The 17772-nt window shown below is 42.1% G+C and overlaps 1 protein-coding gene across 6 annotated transcripts in view; it reads left to right on the top strand.

Annotated features, from left to right (window-relative positions):
- Positions 1 to 17772, top strand: part of MAPK9 (mitogen-activated protein kinase 9) — a 36300-nt gene that overhangs the window by 7939 nt on the left and 10589 nt on the right. For all 6 annotated transcript variants that reach the window (XM_006775395.2, XM_006775392.2, XM_006775396.2 and 3 more), the window contains 3 exons: positions 3913 to 4042; positions 6606 to 6664; positions 9086 to 9224. In XM_006775395.2, the coding sequence (XP_006775458.1) occupies positions 3913 to 4042; positions 6606 to 6664; positions 9086 to 9224 (328 nt within the window). The remainder of the gene's footprint in view (positions 1 to 3912; positions 4043 to 6605; positions 6665 to 9085; positions 9225 to 17772) is intronic.

The raw sequence follows: 17772 nt of genomic DNA, 5'->3' as shown, positions 1-17772 counted from the left end.
GGTCCTGGCGTTATTGGATCCAAACTTTAAAATAGCAATGATGATATGTTCAGGATGGTAAAAGGTAAGATGAAAAAATTTTGGTGGGAAACTGAAAACTTAAAAAAACTTAATAGAAATTCTAGAACTGTAAGATATAGTAATCGAATTATGAAGTTAATGGTTAGGCTTAAAAGCATATTAGACATAATGGAAGAGAGAATTAGTGGTCTGGAAGGTAGGTGAGAAAAAAATAGAGTAAAGCCTGGAGAGAGAAAAGGGTAGAAAAGTACATAAGAGAAGATGTATTAGTTTTCTATTGCTACATAACAAATTACCACGAACTTGTGGTTTAAAACAACACCCATTGATAATCTCATAAGTCTATAGATCAGAAATCTGTATGGGCTTGCCCAGGTTCTCTGCTCAGCATCACACAGCTGAACAACATGTCGGCTGGCCTGGGCTGTAATCTGCAGGCTCTGGGGAAGGGTCTGTTTCCAGGCACTTTCGGGTTATTGGCAGAACCCAGTTTGTGGCAGCTGCAGGCCTAAGGCCCCCATTCCCTTGCTGTCTGTCAGCCAGGGGCCCCTCTGCTCCTAGAGACCCCCACATTCCTTCTCACGTGACCATCTTAAAGGTAGCAATGTCACATCTAGTCCTTCTCAAGAGTCAAATCTTTCTGACCCTCTTCTCACCAACCAGAACAAACTGCTTCTAAAGAGCTCTTGGGATTAGCTCCATGTAGGACACAGGATCAATATACAGAAAAATAATAATGAAATGTCTAGACACTGGTAGAACGAACCACTTTGAAAAATAGCTTGGTGTTATCTACTAAAATAAAATATATGCAGTCCCACTGTTAGCTGTCTACTCATCAGAAATGCATGCCTAGGGGCCCAGAGCCATGTATGAAGTGTTTATGACTGTTTTTTGTAATTCCTGGCAAACTGAAAACAGCAGCAGTATGTCATGTAGTCATGTAAGGGGATATACAGCAATGACACAGAATGAATTATAGCTGTGCAAAGCAGCAATGGATGAATCTCACAAATAGAACGTTGAGTGAAAGAAGTCAGACAGATGATTTCAAAATCCAGGCGGAAATAAACCATGGGGTGGGGCTCAGAGACGCATGTTGAACTGGTAAAAGCAAGAAGTGATGATCATAAAAGTCAAAGCAGTTAGGGGGGCAGGAGGGACAGCGATTAGGAGGTGTGGGGGCTTTAGGAATGCTGACAAAACATCCTCTTTGTGATAAATCATTGAGTTGAGGAACAAAAAAGGAAGCAAAGGAATGATATCAGACAGGCATAAATCTTGTCTCCAACAGCATTTAACGTTGGAAATCAGGGGAGTTCCCAGAGAAAATTGATTTTGGTTTTAGAAGACAAGCTATCAAGGATAAGGGCAGAGGAAGACTATCTCCCATACACGTTTCCTGGGGGAAATTTCTTGAGGATGTTCTCTAAGGAAGAGAACACACGTGTAACACAAGAAGCAGTGGAGGTCATTGAGAAGTCCCAGGGGACAGCTGTGCAGCAGACCTTGAAAGAAACTCCAAGAAAATGTCTTCAGAAAGAATGGAATAGATTCCAAACAACAGATAATGTGAGTAATAAGGTAGGAAGTACTGGTAATAGGCTATAAAAGGTATGTTTTTCTTTCTTAATAAGGAAAAAAACACATGTGTTAGAAACTTACAGTAGAAAAGTTCATGATCTAAGTATAAAACACGTTTAAAAGTACATGATGTTTGAGCAATTGATGAAATATAAGAAAAGAGACCATTTGACCTCGATGCTGGAAACAGTCTCCCCCTTTTATGACCAGCAGCAAGTCATGTGCTCTTTACAAAAGAAACGTAATCCCAGCTCTGCAGTCAGTAATACTTACATGCATATACTCTGGCTTGATTTTCAACTTCTAGTCACAGCCCACGTAAGAAACACAGAAGACTTAGTTGTAGAAATCAGAGATGTGTTATCAGACTTTGCCGCGTAAGACAGACGTTTGGAGGGAAGAGAGGAGAGAGCTGCAGGGAAAAGGACACGAATATAATCATCTCATTTTACATACTGGGAGTGAAGAGGGGCCTTCGGAAGTTGATGGAGCAGAAGTGTGGACATGTTATTTAAAGTTACATGGGTAATCAAGGGAAAGTTAACATGAGAGCAAAAAACTGGGAGGGGTTGAAGTTTCCAATAAGTGACTAAATTCTCAGTTTTTTGTATTTTTTAAATATATTTCTTTATTGATTTCAGAGAGGAAGGGAGAAGGGGAGAGAGAGAGATATATCAATGATGAGAGAGAACCATTGATCAGCTGCCTCCTGCACCCCCCCACTGGGGATCGAGCCCGCAACCCAGGCAAGTGCCCTTGGCCGGAATCGAACCTGGGACCCTTCAGTCCGCAGGCTGACACTCTATCCGCTGAGCCAACCCGGCCAGGGCAAAATTCTCAGTTTTTATAATGGGGAGTGAATAGATAATTTCTAAAGTTGATAAATGAGGAAATAGTAATAAAAGTATGTTCTTTGGAATTGAAAAGTACATAATTGCAAGAAGTAAAACCAGGAAGGTAGTCACTCCTAGAGTGGGAACCACGAGTGGGGAAGTATGTGTCTGCTGAGATGCTCAGAATTGGTTTATTTGGCTCATTTTGGACAAAAACTGTTGAGGCCAAAAAAGATGTGTTTGTTTTTCACATTCCTAGACAGAAATATACATAGGTACAAATACACATGTATGTAGTAGTACATTAACTAATGATTCACTTCACAAATAGATTTCTCTAACATTTTATAATTTATATGAATAGTGCATTTACATATGAACATGTGATTTTACATATGTGTAAACATGTACACATAATGTGAACAGAATTAGATTTAAAAGAAGAATACCAAAGTGACATGAAGATTCTAATCATTCTTAATCAAATGCTGTCATCGACAGCCTTCAATTTAAAAACAGGTTGAATTAAGTTAGGGTTGTTTGGCAGAAAACATTATTCGTAGGAGTGAATGAATGTAAGCCATGTTTTAAACTGAATAGGATAAAGGAACAGAAACAGTGTTTTCAGTAGTGCCTGGGTTTCCAGGTGGTCTTTAGCAGCGATGAGCCCCTGATGGGAGGCCGAAGGATAATAACATGAATGGTACTATTTGAACTTGTTTGAAATTAGTTCAAAATGTGCAGCCAGGCTACTCAGTTTTTTCTGTCTATTTTCTGGAAGAAAATGAACCATAAATCTCAACTAGGAACTTGAGATGCTGGAAACACAGGCTCTGGAAGATTCTATTATTCCCTAGTATGATGTGATATTTCTAGTGGAATTTTATACATCGCAATTGTTTACATTAGGGTTTTGTATCTTGGGGATTTACCATGAGCTGAGATTTTGGCTTCTGTTTTCTTTTTAGATTCTTTTGTCTGGGAAAAACACAATCAAAAATTAGATTTATTGTATTCTTCCATGAGCTCAACTATTTCCTCCTCTGTGTTACTCCGAATATACTTACATTTTATCCTGTGATAACCAATGACTTTTCCCCCAACTTACTGGCATATTTAAACTGAAGATTTCATTTCTTCACCTGTGTTACATGCTCTATATTAAATTACTTCGTTCTGGATATAATAATCTCAACTAATATAATAAGTCAACATGTCCGGGATTGCTAAACCCCATCCTACCTGCAGTGGCTGTGTCCGCACCTCTGCAGAGGAGTCCGTCCATCCTGCACCTCAGCCAGCTCCCCTGGCTCTGCAGGGGTACAAGTACCTCAGGTGGAAACAAGCAGGAAGGTTTTCCCTTGTTTGTTACTCATTTAAAAGGATTGTACTTTGTACATTCTGCACTGCATATTTTCCAAAATCACTCTAATGGGTTGCTTATTATAGCACTTATTCTATTTCCTAATTTTAGTGCTGCTTTTGATACAGTTCTTGGGATAAATGTTGCAGTCAAGAAACTAAGCCGGCCTTTTCAAAATCAAACCCACGCAAAGAGAGCTTATCGTGAACTCGTGCTCCTGAAATGTGTCAATCATAAAAATGTGAGTTATGTCTCTGTTTCCTCAGTATATTTGAACGTTGTCAGTGACATGATAATCTTGTGGGTTGCACTGAGTTCAGACCTAGGGTAACCTAATGATTAAAATAACTATTTAAATGGTTATATTTTATTGATAAACTTCTTCTCAACATTTGGGAAATTGAAATCAGCAAGAGGCATCCTGGTCCATAGGAACTTCGATCACTAAGCAGGGATAGGAATGTCAGTTAACCCTGCTCTATAAGGTGGTATCAGTACACACCCAGCAAATTGAGAAACAGCTAAATATTTTTAAGAAAAACTTCATTCTATAAGTAACTTTTTACCTTATAATACAGACATTTCAGTTTTAAATAAATGTTATTAGATGATGTTATATTTATGATAGCTGTGCTAGGCATCGCCACAGAAATCAAAGCACTATAAATTTTAAGGAGAAAAGGTATCTCTAGAAAATGTTTATATTCCATTACTGGTGTCTGAGCATTCTTTTATAACCTTACCACGTTAGAAAACCATCAAATGTTAAGTCTGGAAGAGCCTTGGGAGCTGCCCCCATGTGACCTCTTTTTGTTAGGACTAGGAGGTGGTGGTTAAGGTGACACTTAACTCTCTATGGCTGCCTTTGCTTTAACATGTATGCTGGGTCTTTCTGGCATGCACAGCTAAGATAGCTTTTCTTCTGAGTCTGTGCTTTGAGTTTGTTTTTAATTTTTTCGATACATGCTTTATTTTACTTATTTATTTTAAAAAATTGTTTTCAGGTTATAAAAAAGTATGGTTATTATTTTTTAAAATTCAAACAGTGTAAACAAGAAAGCAAAAATCTTTGATCACCACCCACAGATCACTGTCATTGACATTTTGGTGAGCACCCTCATGCATTTGTGAGCATACACACACTTAAACAAGATCAGCTGTGTTATGCATCCTGCTTTTGCCCTCATGGAATGTTGCTAGGTCTCATACACATTAGGAACATGGATATAATCCATTTTTAAAATAGCTGCATAGTACAGATGCACAGTAATTTATTTGACCAGTCACCTATTATTGAATATTTAGGTGGTCTCCAGTTTTTCCCTATTATAAACAGTACTGCAGTGAACATCCTTCTACATGCATCTGTACACATTGTCCAGCTGACTTTTTGGCCAAGATTGTTGGGTCAAAGAGTATGCACACTTCTGGCTTTAATACATTCTGACAAATTGACCTCAAGGAAGACTGTCAGTTTTATGCTTTCATTAAGAGTATCTGAGGATGCCTCTGTTTCAGAATTCCCCTGCACTACATACTGTTGAGCAGGGGTCCTCAAACTTTGTTCCTCAGACGGTTGGAGGGCCGGACTATAGTTTAAAAAAAACTATGAACAAATTCCTATGCACACTGCACATATCTTATTTTGAAGTAAAAAAACAAAACGGGAACAAAGACAATATTTGCATTTGCATGTGGCCCGCGGGCCGTAGTTTGAGGACCCCTGCTGTTGAGCCTATGTTTTGCTTTACCAGTCTGACAGATGACACATGAAATACTATTTGTGAGGTTGAATTTCTTTCCATATCTCTATTAGCCATTTATTTTTATTTCTTGAGAATTTGTATTCTATGGCCGTGGTCTATTTTTCTCTTGAACTATTGGTCTCTTCCTTATGCATTTACAAAAGATCTTTTGTGTGTTAGAGCTATCAGCCTCACTTCTTTTCCCCTTGGCCTTATTTAGGTTGTTTCCACTGGTTTTATTTTTGTTGGGTTGATTTGGGGTTTGGTTTAAATGGAATCAAATCTCCTCGGTTTTCTGTCATGCTTAGAAAGGCTTTTCTACACCAGGATTATATAAATGTTTATCCATATTTTAATGTTTTATGGTTTCATGTTTTAGATTTAAATATTTGTTCCATTCCAAGTTTATCTTGATATAAATAAAGATTGAAGTGTTGATCCAGTTTTACTTTTTCCTTGGCTAGCCAGCCACCCCAGTTCTATCTATATACTGAATCATTTCTCTTTCCCTCAGTCATTTGAAATGATTGAGGATGTGTGTTCGATGCTCAAGCAGCCTTAGACTGCAAGACCAAAGCCTATAGTGGGGTCCATTCTAGAACTCTCTTTAAATAAATAGATAATGCTATGAGGCGTTTCATCTTTATCATACCAAAAATGCAAGCTTAGCCTTCATATTTTAAAACTTTTTTAGAAATTTGTACATAAAATTTAAGTTTTCAGAGTTAACATATTGCTTTATTTAGTGTGGGTTTTTTCCCCCATTTCTACTTTTTTATGTTCAGAGTTAGAAAGACATTAAATGTTAGAATTCTTTAATAATAAATTACAAGGAACACACAAAAGTGACATTATGAAAAGTACATCTTATTTTCAAGGTAAGAATCCTAATCATTTAACTTTTTTCAAATACCATGTAATATGTTTTTGGTAAAAACAATAACAATAATAAATACTGAGCTCTGCTGTGATTTTCCCCCCATTTTTGATATGTTAATGTTAAACTTAATTTTTAGAGTCATCTGTAATTCTGAGGTTCAAATAATTTTCTCTTTTCAGATAATTAGTTTGTTAAATGTGTTTACACCACAAAAAACTCTAGAAGAATTTCAAGATGTGTAAGTATCATTTTTATTCAATAATGTACTATGCATCAACAACTGAATATTTAGAAAAGAAAGTAACTGTTTTGTTTTTTACTTAGGAAAGTAACAGGTATTTTTTTTTTACTTAGGATGACAATACATTTTTAATGATATCTTAGCCACTTTTCTCTGTGGAAGAGAAATATTAGAAAATGGATAATAATATTCAACTATTTTTATACTTAGATAATTATCATCTCTGTAACAGATAAGAAATGACTGGAAATAATTCTTCAGAGCAGACAGTGATCATTAATGCCAGTAATTTGCTTTACTGAAATAGAAAACATTTTCTACAGTCCCCTGAAAGCCAGGATTATAAGGTTCAGGTGTTTACAATTATTATTTGAAATGGTTAAGTCATTAGATATTGTGTGTTCCCAAAATCTGAAATAGAATTCTCTTACTAACAATGAAATGAAATATTAATTTATCAATTTATTGAGATATAATGTCCAACTTTATCCTAAATGTATTGTATTCATTCATTCAACAAATACGTGATGGCTAGCCCTGTGCTCAGCACTCTCTTGGACTTGGCGTACCTTAGTGACCAAAACAAACATCCCTTCTATTACTTAAGAATTGCTGGCGAGCATCCTCCTTCCTAGAGCTTGCAGGAAAGCCTAGAAGAGAGATAATCAATGTAAGAAATAAGGAGATGATGTCATTCATTAGGACGAGGCAAGTGCTGTGGAAGAAGTGGACCTGGGTGTGGGGTCTGGAGTGCTGGGGGTTAGGAGTCAGGTTGCAGTTTTCCGTGGGGTGGTTGGGGTTGGAGAAAGACCTCCCTGGATTGGTGACATTTGAAGAGAGGCTTGAAGGGGTGAGAAGGTTAGACTTGAAGTATCTGCGGGAAGACTGAGTTGAATGGAAGGAACAGGCAGCACAAAGGAGTGGAAGTGGGAGTGTGCATGGTGTGTCCAAGAACAGCCAGAGGCCAGTGTGGCTGGAGCTCAAGCAGCAGAGAGCGGAAGTCTATTGTAAGGATTTCCTTTTATTCTAAGGCAGTTCAGTAAGACTTTCAACAGAGGAGTGAGCTTACCTGACTTTCATTTTAAAAGAATAACCGGTTTCTGGGTTGAGAATCCACCATAAGGTGTGGGGACCCAGAAGACCAGTTGGGAGGTGATTGTACCAGTCCAGGTGAGAGATCATGGTGCTTCACTTAGACCAGAGAGGAATGATGAGGGGATGGGGTGAGATCGGGGCTGAAACTGTCCTGAAGGTAGCACCACAGTGTTTGCTCTTAGAGAAGATGTGTGGTGCGAGAGCAAGGGAGTGGAGGGTGACACCTGGACTTCGGCCTGATCACCTGAAGGGTGAAAGTGCTCTCACCTGAGATGCGGAAGGCTGCAGGGAGAACATGTCAGAGGTAGCGTGGGATCAGGAGCTGATTTTGGGACATGACTTCGAGTTGTCTGTTGGATACCCAAGGGGAACTGTGAAGTGGGAAGTTGGGTGAATGAGCCTGGATAGAGGTCTGAGTTGAAGGTGTGAATTTGTAATTGATGGTCTGTAGATGGTATTTAAAAACCTTGAGACCAGAGGGTGGAGAAGATCACCAAGACTGTGGCAGAGACAGGAAGGCCAAGGACCGAGCAGTAGCACTCCAAAAGTAAGAAGCTGGGGGAGGAGGCGGGCACTGGCAGCCGGGACTTAGCAACAGGGAAGTCAGAGGGGCCTGGAGGACAGTGTCAGCAGAGAGATGAGGGCCGAAGCCTGAGCAAAGTGGGAGAAGAATTGGAAATGGTGCGTGTAGGCACCTTTTGGGGAGTTTGCTTACAAAGGGAAGAAAGATCGGGGCAGTCGATGCTGGGGGAAGTTATTTTTATTAAAAAATTATTCCCAGTTACAGATGACACACAATATTATGTTAGTTTCAGGTGTATAACATAGAATTAGACATTTATATACCTTATGAGGAATGACGCTGGTAAGTCTAGTACCCACCTGGCACCCTATGTAGTTGTTACAATATTATTTATTGACTATATTGCTTTTACATCTTTGGGGATCAAGTTTTCTTAAGATGAGAGAAATAACAGCATGGCTTCTAGACTGGTAAGAATGATTCTGTAGCAAAAATTTAAGATATAGGAGAATTTGGATGTTTGAGATTCTATTTACTATGATATAGAAATTGTTTTATTTTTAACTTGAAAAAAATATCGTTAGTTGTTTTTTTGGAAAAAAACTTTTATAAAGGTCCATTGTATGTTTGCTTCAAGATTCTTTATAAAATGTTTAGAGAAAACAAAGTAGTGTTTTACTTTAACCAGTACATTGAGTTAGATAGAAAGCTATTACTGTTTCGTAAAAATTCTGGTTTAATAGCCACAAAGGAATTTTGGATGCTTTTCATGTGAACATGGCTAATCTTTTCCCCCTCAGGTATTTAGTTATGGAATTAATGGATGCTAACTTATGTCAGGTTATTCATATGGAGTTGGACCATGAGAGAATGTCCTATCTTCTTTACCAGATGCTCTGTGGTATTAAACACCTTCATTCAGCCGGTATCATTCATCGAGTAAGTAGTGATGCCATATTAATTTTATTTTTAAAATCATAATAATTTTGTTGCCAGAATCCTCCAGATACAAAAGTACTTAAATTTTTAAAAAATTTGTCAGTGTTGAAAATCCAAACAAACTATAGGGTTGTGTTGAGTTTCCAAACATTGTTAAGATCAGAAGACATCGGTGGAGCGCCTGGTTGGCCTGGGCCCGTGTGAGCCACCCTGGATGCAGGCCAGAGCCAGGTGCTCAGCGGGATTCCACAGAAGAATAGGGCAAAGAGCTCCCTCATACTATTTGTCCATATTCACCTGTTGTCGATATTTTTGCCATATTTGAAATCTCATTTTTAATGAATCAAGGGATTAGATTTGGGGTGGGAGAAATTAGAGACCAAATAGAAAATAATATAGTTAGTTATTTGAGAAATCTTGCATGAATTATAACCTAAATATTTGTTTCTTCTATTGGAAAATTCTGCCATTCCAGCATCTGGCCCTACTGGTGAGAGCTTTTGGAATGGCCTGTGACGGGCCTCTGGACCGGATTAAGAGTGGGATTTGAATGACAGTTTCCTGTGCTATTGGGAAGATACAGTGTAATTCTCTAAGCTAGTTGTATTGAGTTTCTGGTTTTTTTTTTTAATTTGGATTACTGTATAAACAGAGCATCATGATAGAATTTTTTGAAACAACTAAAATGTTGAGTGAGATTAGAGGCAGAAATAATGTAATTTTACTGGAATCATTCATAGCATTCTCTGAATTACCATACTAATTTTGTTCACAGACTATCTTTAGGTACTATGTTTCAACATCAATAAGTTATTTTCTTGGAACTAAATCTGTAGGGAGAGGAAGATAGTGAGACAAGAACAATGCAGCCTATTGATAACAGAGAAAAATAGATTTTCAGTGGGGTAGCAGATCCATCAGGTGCCAGGAAAGGTTGATTCCATCACAGCTGCTGAATGGAGGTCTCCGTGGCAGCAGAGAGAGCCCACCAACCCAGAAAGGGCTCAGCCCTTGGCCCTATCATGAACCTCAGGTCTGCAGCCTGAGGCCAGGAAGCTGAGGCTTCCCTGGCCTGACATGCTGGCTGATGAGCACTTGGCTCCAGACCAGTGAGCTGTTACAGCCTTTGCTGCCACCAAGTGTTCAGTTAAAATAATACAAATTCTGTTGACAAATTTGCTTTAAAAATCGTAATTTTTTAAAAATTAAAAATGAAGATTTCCCAACATACTGTTCTATTTCTTTTTCTAAAATTTTCACAGACTTATATAAACTAAGGCACTTTTAATGTCTCTTAAGTACATTTTATATTACATTCACGCTTTAGTAAGTGCCCAGATTCTGTTAAGCGTTATTAACTTTGTAAAGGGAAATGGTTTACCTTGTTGGTTCCGGAGAGTCCTAGGAAAGCATGCCTCTCCCCGGGACGTGGTAAGAGCTGCAGCCAGCACTTAGTGTGTGAGTCTGGAGCTGTGAGCCCTTCCTGTTCTTTTGCCCGTGGACAGCATCATGCACACAGGCACACTTGCAGTTTTGCTCATTAAGATAGTTTTATGCTATGCATAAAATGTTAATTATTTAAAAATAAAACATGCATAATCCCACCACTTTTTACTTTATATAATTCAAAAAATTAAAAGAAATGAGAGTCCCCCAGCCCTCCACTGCCCCCTGGAGGTGGCCAGTGTGCAACTGGTGTTTCCTTCTACACTACACGGACACAGACTTTCTGCTTAAGCTGATTCCAGCGTATCTGTTTATTTTTATGTCCTTTCTAACTTATGTTTTTCAAAACAAGATCCTCTCGTACATAACTGTCCTGCACCTTGCTGAATGAGCTGGTTGATTTGTTTTTTATTTTAATCAGGGATCAAATAGTTCTACAGATATTTATATAAAAAGCAGAGTCCCCAACTCCTCTGTCTTATTTCTCTCTCCCCAGGAGCAAACTCAGTTCTTTAAATATATGTTTTTGTATTGATTCTTTACAGAGAGAAAGGGAGAGGGATAGAGAGTTAGAAACATCGATGAGAGAGAAACATTGATCAGCTGCCTCCTGCACACTCCCCACTGGGCTTATGCCCGCAACCAAGGTATATGCCCTTGACCAGAATCGAACCTGGGACCCCTGAGTCCGCAGGCCGACGCTCTATCCACTGAGCCAAACCAGTCAGGGCCAAACTCAGTTCTTTTAGTGTTAATTTCCATACGGTTAGATAATATATGATTAGATCTCTGCTTGATGACCTTTTTCGATTTGGGGCTTAAGGCACTGACTTTGCTCTTTCACCATCCACAACTCTCACCTATCCTGTTCTGCCACCTCCCAGTATTTACAATGTAATTGGGTTTGGATCTGTGTCCATATTGTGTTTTATGTTATTGTGACCTTGTCAGTGCTTTTCACAAGCTGGGCCTCTCACCCATGCCCTCCCCGGGCCTCACACCAGCGGGTCTGTTGGTCTTGAGTCTGAAGCCCGGTCTGGAGAGTTTGTTTCTGTTTTTCTAGATTAGTGATGGTGAACCTTTTGAGCTCGGCGTGTCAGCATTTTGAAAAACCCTAACTTAACTCTGGTGCCATGTCACATATAGATATTTTTTGATATTTGCAACCATAGTAAAACAAAGACTTATATTTTTTATATTTATTTTATATATTTAAATGCCATTTAACAAAGAAAAATCAACCAAAAAAATGAGTTCGCGTGTCACCTCTGACATGCGTGTTATAGGTTCGCCATCACTGTTCTAGATAATGAGCCAGTGGGCGTGAGGAAGGAGCAGAGCCTTTCTCTGGGAAGTCTCCTTTTCCCTTCCCAGTGTCTTGCTTCCTGCATCACCCTGCCTCCCCAGGACCTGTCGCTCTCTTCCCGAGTCCTTCCAGGGCGTTGGTCCAGATTGTCCCCGTGTGGGCCACTCATACTCCCCTGGCGGCTGCCAGGGAGGCCACGCTTCACTAGACACCCCTACACTCTGAGGGTCAGGCCCCAAGTTTAGGTGTCATTTGTATTTTGATGTATGTTTCTGGTTTTCCTTGTTTTGGATGGTTTTTAAGATTTAAACAGGCAGAATTGTCTTTATTCTGCTACTTTGAAACTGAAGTCCAGTCTGTCTTGGAAAGCTGCCCCTGGTGGTGTGTGGAGCTGATGGGAGGGGGGTAGTTGGAGATGTAGGGAGCCCTCCAGGGCCTGGGGCCTCTTTAAACCCTTCCAACTATCCACATCATCTTCATTTTATCATCATTCTCCAGCAGTTGGCAGTAAAGTGTGTTGTTTCTCTCACACACACACACACACACACACACACACACACACACACGCGCGCGGAAAAAAAAACCAGTACCAGATGACGAAGTTCTGACTGGTGGAAGTGGCCGGAGGTGGTCCTGTTTTCCAGTTCACTCAGGTCCACGGAGCAGGCCGGTGGAGCTGTTCTGGTCATATTCATTCATATGGCCCTTGCTTTAGTTCAAGGCCAGGTTGGATTGCAGGGGCTGCTGGATGGTAAAACAAAGACAATCAATTTTTTAAGAAAAATCAGCCTCCTAAGAAAGCACCTCCGCCTCTCCCACCACCCTGCGTCCGGAAAGGCCACCCACCATGGGGATGTTGCTGCCGCTCCTCTCCTCACTCCTCTCCTCACTGCCGCAGGAGAGGCTCAAAACGCTGCCTCGTCACTTACCGCTCCAGAAATACTTGTTTCGTGGTGTTGAGCATCATTTTATTTTAGTGATTTGTATTCTGAAATGCCTGTTCTTGCCATATTCTTTGATTTTTGAAAGAGGAAACTAGAAACAAATTGGTTTGTGCTGTTTTAGCTGCTTCACCATGTGAGCCTGCTCACAGGGACAGCTGCTGGGTGGGTTGGCTGAGTCTTCCCGGCTTTACCTTGTGCGGAACAGTGGCTGCGGCAAGGGCGGCCGTGCTCCCCGAGGACACGCGTCGGGACACGCAGGCTCTGGGACAGCTGGGGCCGGGCCATCGGCATAGGGCTTGTTGGGAATTTTCACTGCATTTTTTAGAAATTATGTGTTTGTAATTTCTGTTTTCCTGAATCGGGAAGTTTAGAGAGTATTTAACAGTAATGAAACGGAACTTTAGCTGTTGTAAGTTTTAAAGGGTTCTCTACTTACAGCCACATGCTATAGCTCAGGTAACTGGTGGCTACCACCCGGAGAGCACAGGACCAGGATTCCCTTGCCCCGGCATCTTCCCATGGCTCTTTCTTTCTTTGGTAAAAGAATTCCACGATCACCGAGCCCCACTCCCCCATTCTATGTGGCTATAATGGGATGTGACAGTGCCAGAAAAAAGATTGTAAAATAACCTCATTCATAATTCTTATGGTGGTTACATTTTGAAATGATAGGTAACACTTCACAGTGTCACGTGCCCATTTGCGGCACATCAGTTAGAAAGTTCTAAGTCAGGTACAGGAGGTGAGCTTCACACTTACCCACTCCCAGGTCCTTCCATGTGGTGTGCCTGGGCAGTTTGATGTTGCAGCTGCATGTTGGAGAATTCTTGTGAATAGAGCAGTTGTGGATTGTTCAGAAGTCACAGTTTCTAGGATGAATCTGCAGGCTGGCATCCCCAGGCAAAAGTCAGATTCCTGTGGAAGGGGCTGGAGTGTGGGAGATCAGCAGTAAGAAAGGCCCTAGAGCCAAGAGGGAAATGACAGAAGCTGTGGAGGCATTGAGAGTCGTGGGGAGGGGCATGTGTCTGCTCGGCAGACGTTTCTGACTGACATTTCTGGTTCTCAGAGCAGAGAGCATAGGGGCCTCCCCTCCCAGGGCCCGCACTTGGAGGTGGGGCAGAGGTGAGGCGCACACGCTGTGTGCTGGGGGAGTGGGGCTCGGTGATCATGGAATTCTTACCAAAGAAAGAAGGAGCCATGGGAAGATGCCAGAGCAAGGAAATCCTGGTCCTGAGCTGTCCAGGTGGTAGCTACCAGTCACCTGAGGCTATTGAGCACTCAGAGTGTGGCTATAATGGGATGTGACAGTGCCAAAAAAGGAATGTAAAATCTCATTAATATACTTCTTATGTTGGTTACATTTTGAAATGATAAGTAATACTGTCAAACTCAAAAAAATTTTGGAGGCTTTGGCTAGAAACAAATGATAGATTTATTTAAGGGTCTTAGAGTTTGCACACTGGAAATACAGCTAGGCAAAAACCCAGAAGTGTTCTGAAGAATAAAAAAAAAGTTAGGAGTTCCTATAGTAAAAAGTGCGTTCTTGAGAATAGGCAGCCCTGCATTCTTAACCCGGTGTGCCTTTCCTTCCTTCTAGTTGGAGAGTTTACAGTCAGCCAGGCTTCCTGTGGTTCTGGGTGAAGTCCGTATTGTTTCTCTGAGGTATTAATCAATTGTTGTGTGCGGCGTTAATTTCCCGGTGTTTATCTCTGCCGCCATCTTAGTTTCTCCGATCATGGAATTCTTACCAAAGAAAGAAGGAGCCATGGGAAGATGCCAGAGCAAGGAAATCCTGGTCCTGAGCTGTCCAGGTGGTAGCTACCAGTCACCTGAGGCTATTGAGCACTCAGAGTGTGGCTATAATGGGATGTGACAGTGCCAAAAAAGAAATGTAAAATATCTCATTAATACTTCTTATGTTGGTTACATTTTGAAATGATAAGTAATACTGTCAAACTCAAAAAAATTTTGGAGGCTTTGGCTAGAAACAAATGATAGATTTATTTAAGGGTCTTAGAGTTTGCACACTGGAAATACAGCTAGGCAAAAACCCAGAAGTGTTCTGAAGAATAAAAAAAAAGTTAGGAGTTCCTATAGTAAAAAGTGCGTTCTTGAGAATAGGCAGCCCTGCATTCTTAACCCGAGGAGTGGTCCAGGACGGTGTCAGTCAGATGGCAGGCTGGATGATGGGTGCCAGGTGCTCTAGAGGATGGGCACCAGGGGGCCTAGTCACATCGATGGATAACAGATGTCAGGAGGATGTCAGGTGACCTGGATATGTGGGTCCTTTGGGGGGTAATCAGAGGGTTACCTGGAGGGGGAAATCGGAGGTTATCTGGCGGTCTGGTGTCTGTCCAGATGTATGTCCAGGCATCAACTCAGGACTGGAAAGTTCAAAAAGTTTAAGTTCCCAGACTACTTAAGTAGAACAAGAATAGAGTCCTTCCTCATGCCTCCATCTTCATAATGTTAACAATTTCAGCAGCATGGTTAAAGTGATTCCTTTTATATTCCCTACCTTCGGTCTTTTCTCAATATTACGGATATATTGGATTAAGTAAAATGTATTACTAAAGTTAGCTTTACCTGTTTCTATTCACGCTCTTTAAGATGGCTACTAGAAAATGTCAATTATATCTGTTGGAGAGCAGGGAAGAGCCAGAGATTTAGGAACTGAAGGATGACCAGGCGTGGAGGGAGGGAAGGAGAGAGGGAGAGAGGGCGGGAGGGGAAGCCCTCAGAAGTGTTGTGGGGTTTTTCACTAATTGCTGAAAATAATGAGATGGTAAAACATCTGAACATGCACATTTTTTTCATATACAAAGTTTGATTAAGCACCAGGAACTACACAGAGAATCCAAAAGTCCATGATCTAAATTTAAAAATAATCACCAGACACACAATTTACCCTCTGAGGAAACTTAGTTATGGGGACAGACTACTTTGGGAAGACAAATGTAAGAAGTGATAGGAGGAAGTGAAGGGAAATGACCACACCTATTGCAGAAGCATACTGGAAAGCAAGAAATGTGAAAGCAGATTGTAAAACTAGTGCCCAGCTCCAAGGCCAACAACTTGAACAACCAAAACATGGAAAGGACCTTGCCGAGTCCCGGGGCCAGTGAGGGGCTCCAGGAAGAGCTGTGTCAGTGCAGCTCCCGAGAGCAGAGTGGCACTCAGGGGCGTGTCTGATCTGAGGACCAGATGCTCTGGGGCTTGTTCTGGAAACATGGGGCCCGCCTGGAGCATGTAGACCAGCAACCTGCATGCCCTGCGTTCATTCGCTCGCGCCACTGAGGGTACATGTTAATTTTAAGTCTCTCACTCCTTGCTAGAAACTTGGGGTTTCTTCTTCTTTGCAAACCACAGGGAAACCCAATTTCTGTACCTGTAACATCTGAAAGTAATAAAGGATGACCACTTATATATAGCCAATGGAGATGTACGTCTCTCCATGGGGAATCCCCTTAACGTGGGGTTGCCATGATGGGAGGAGAGGAGGCTCCCCTGGACCATGGCTGAGCAGACCAGTCACTTCGGAGGAAATGAGAACAAAATCTTCAGGACAGTGAGTCAGAATTTCTGTTTAAAATGGTGCCCGCACACAGGCATACAAGTATCCCAGACACCCCTAGAAAACAGTCTGACAGCACATGATGCCGGCTGCTGGAAACTCGTCATCAGTTAGACTGGAACAGTATCTTTGAGGTTTTAGGCAATCTGAGATGCCAGCATAAGGTGTTCAGGGCCCTCTCCTGAAGACCCTGGGAAAACAAAACCCAAAATAACTACCTGGAGAGAACGTGCACATTCTAAGAGGCCCACCATTTCTCTGGGTGAAGGGATGACTTAACTCATGAAACTCGAGAAAACAATAAGAATCTCCTTGGATATATTCAGTGTGTGGAGGGAAGGTATTTGCCCCCACAGAGAAATGCAATAAATAACTGCAGTGAAGGCCCGATGGGCGCCGCATGCCTGGGCCCCGCGCACAAGGACTTCCAGCGCAGCCCCACCCTTTCCTTTCTCGAAGACGGGCACTGGGCCCCTCGCCCTCACCTTAAGTGGCTTTAGGGGTTCCAGCGGGTGCCCCTCGCGTCCTCGGCCTTCCTGCCCCGGCCCGGGGTTTCTTGGTTGATTTAGATGGAACGGACATCACCAGCCTCCTTTCTTTTTCAAACGTGACTTGCTGGTGTTTCAAGCTGCGTTACACAACAGTCCCACCTGGTAAAGCCCGGCGCGGAGTGAAGCCAAAGCGCACAACACCAGAAGCGGTCAAAGCCATGGTTTCCCACAACACCTCTCTCCCAGGGACTGGTGACCACTGAGGCCGGCTGCGCTGCTGGTGCTGGGGGGGGGGGGGGGGGTGTGCGTGCGCAGGTCTTCCAGGAGGGCTTCTCCGTGGGACTGTCTTGCTGTGAGGTCCCTGTAGCGGTTCTTGTGCCGCGCGCTCTGGGATGAGGCCTGCATTTAGCCAAACAGCTCAATGATCTTTGCCCTGAAGAGGTTCTGGAATGCACGCGGGCCTGCTGCGGACGCTGCAGGAGGAGGCGAGGCGCGCTGGGCTGCAGGCAGCAGGAAGCGCAGTGCCCTCGGTGCTGCAGTCCTGCTTGGTGCCGGGCGTTGACGTCACAGCAGCCACCCACCAGCAAGTCCTTGTTTGTCCGTGACGAGGTGCTTCCCTTGAGTGGAATTTTGGCACTGGTTGCTGGGCCTGGTGCTGTTGCCCATTTAAGCTGCACTTTCCACATAATGGGCTGATCAAGGTCTTGAACCTGGAGGAGGTTCCCATCTCATTGCCCTCCTCCTGGTGAGCCAGTGGCACGCCATGGCCTGGGCAGTACGGTGCGGG

This window comes from Myotis davidii, unplaced genomic scaffold (genome assembly GCF_000327345.1).
Source record: "Myotis davidii unplaced genomic scaffold, ASM32734v1 scaffold648, whole genome shotgun sequence".
NCBI lineage: Eukaryota > Metazoa > Chordata > Mammalia > Chiroptera > Vespertilionidae > Myotis > Myotis davidii.
Note: the sequence above shows the minus strand (reverse complement) of the source record. Positions and strands in the feature narration are given on the sequence as shown.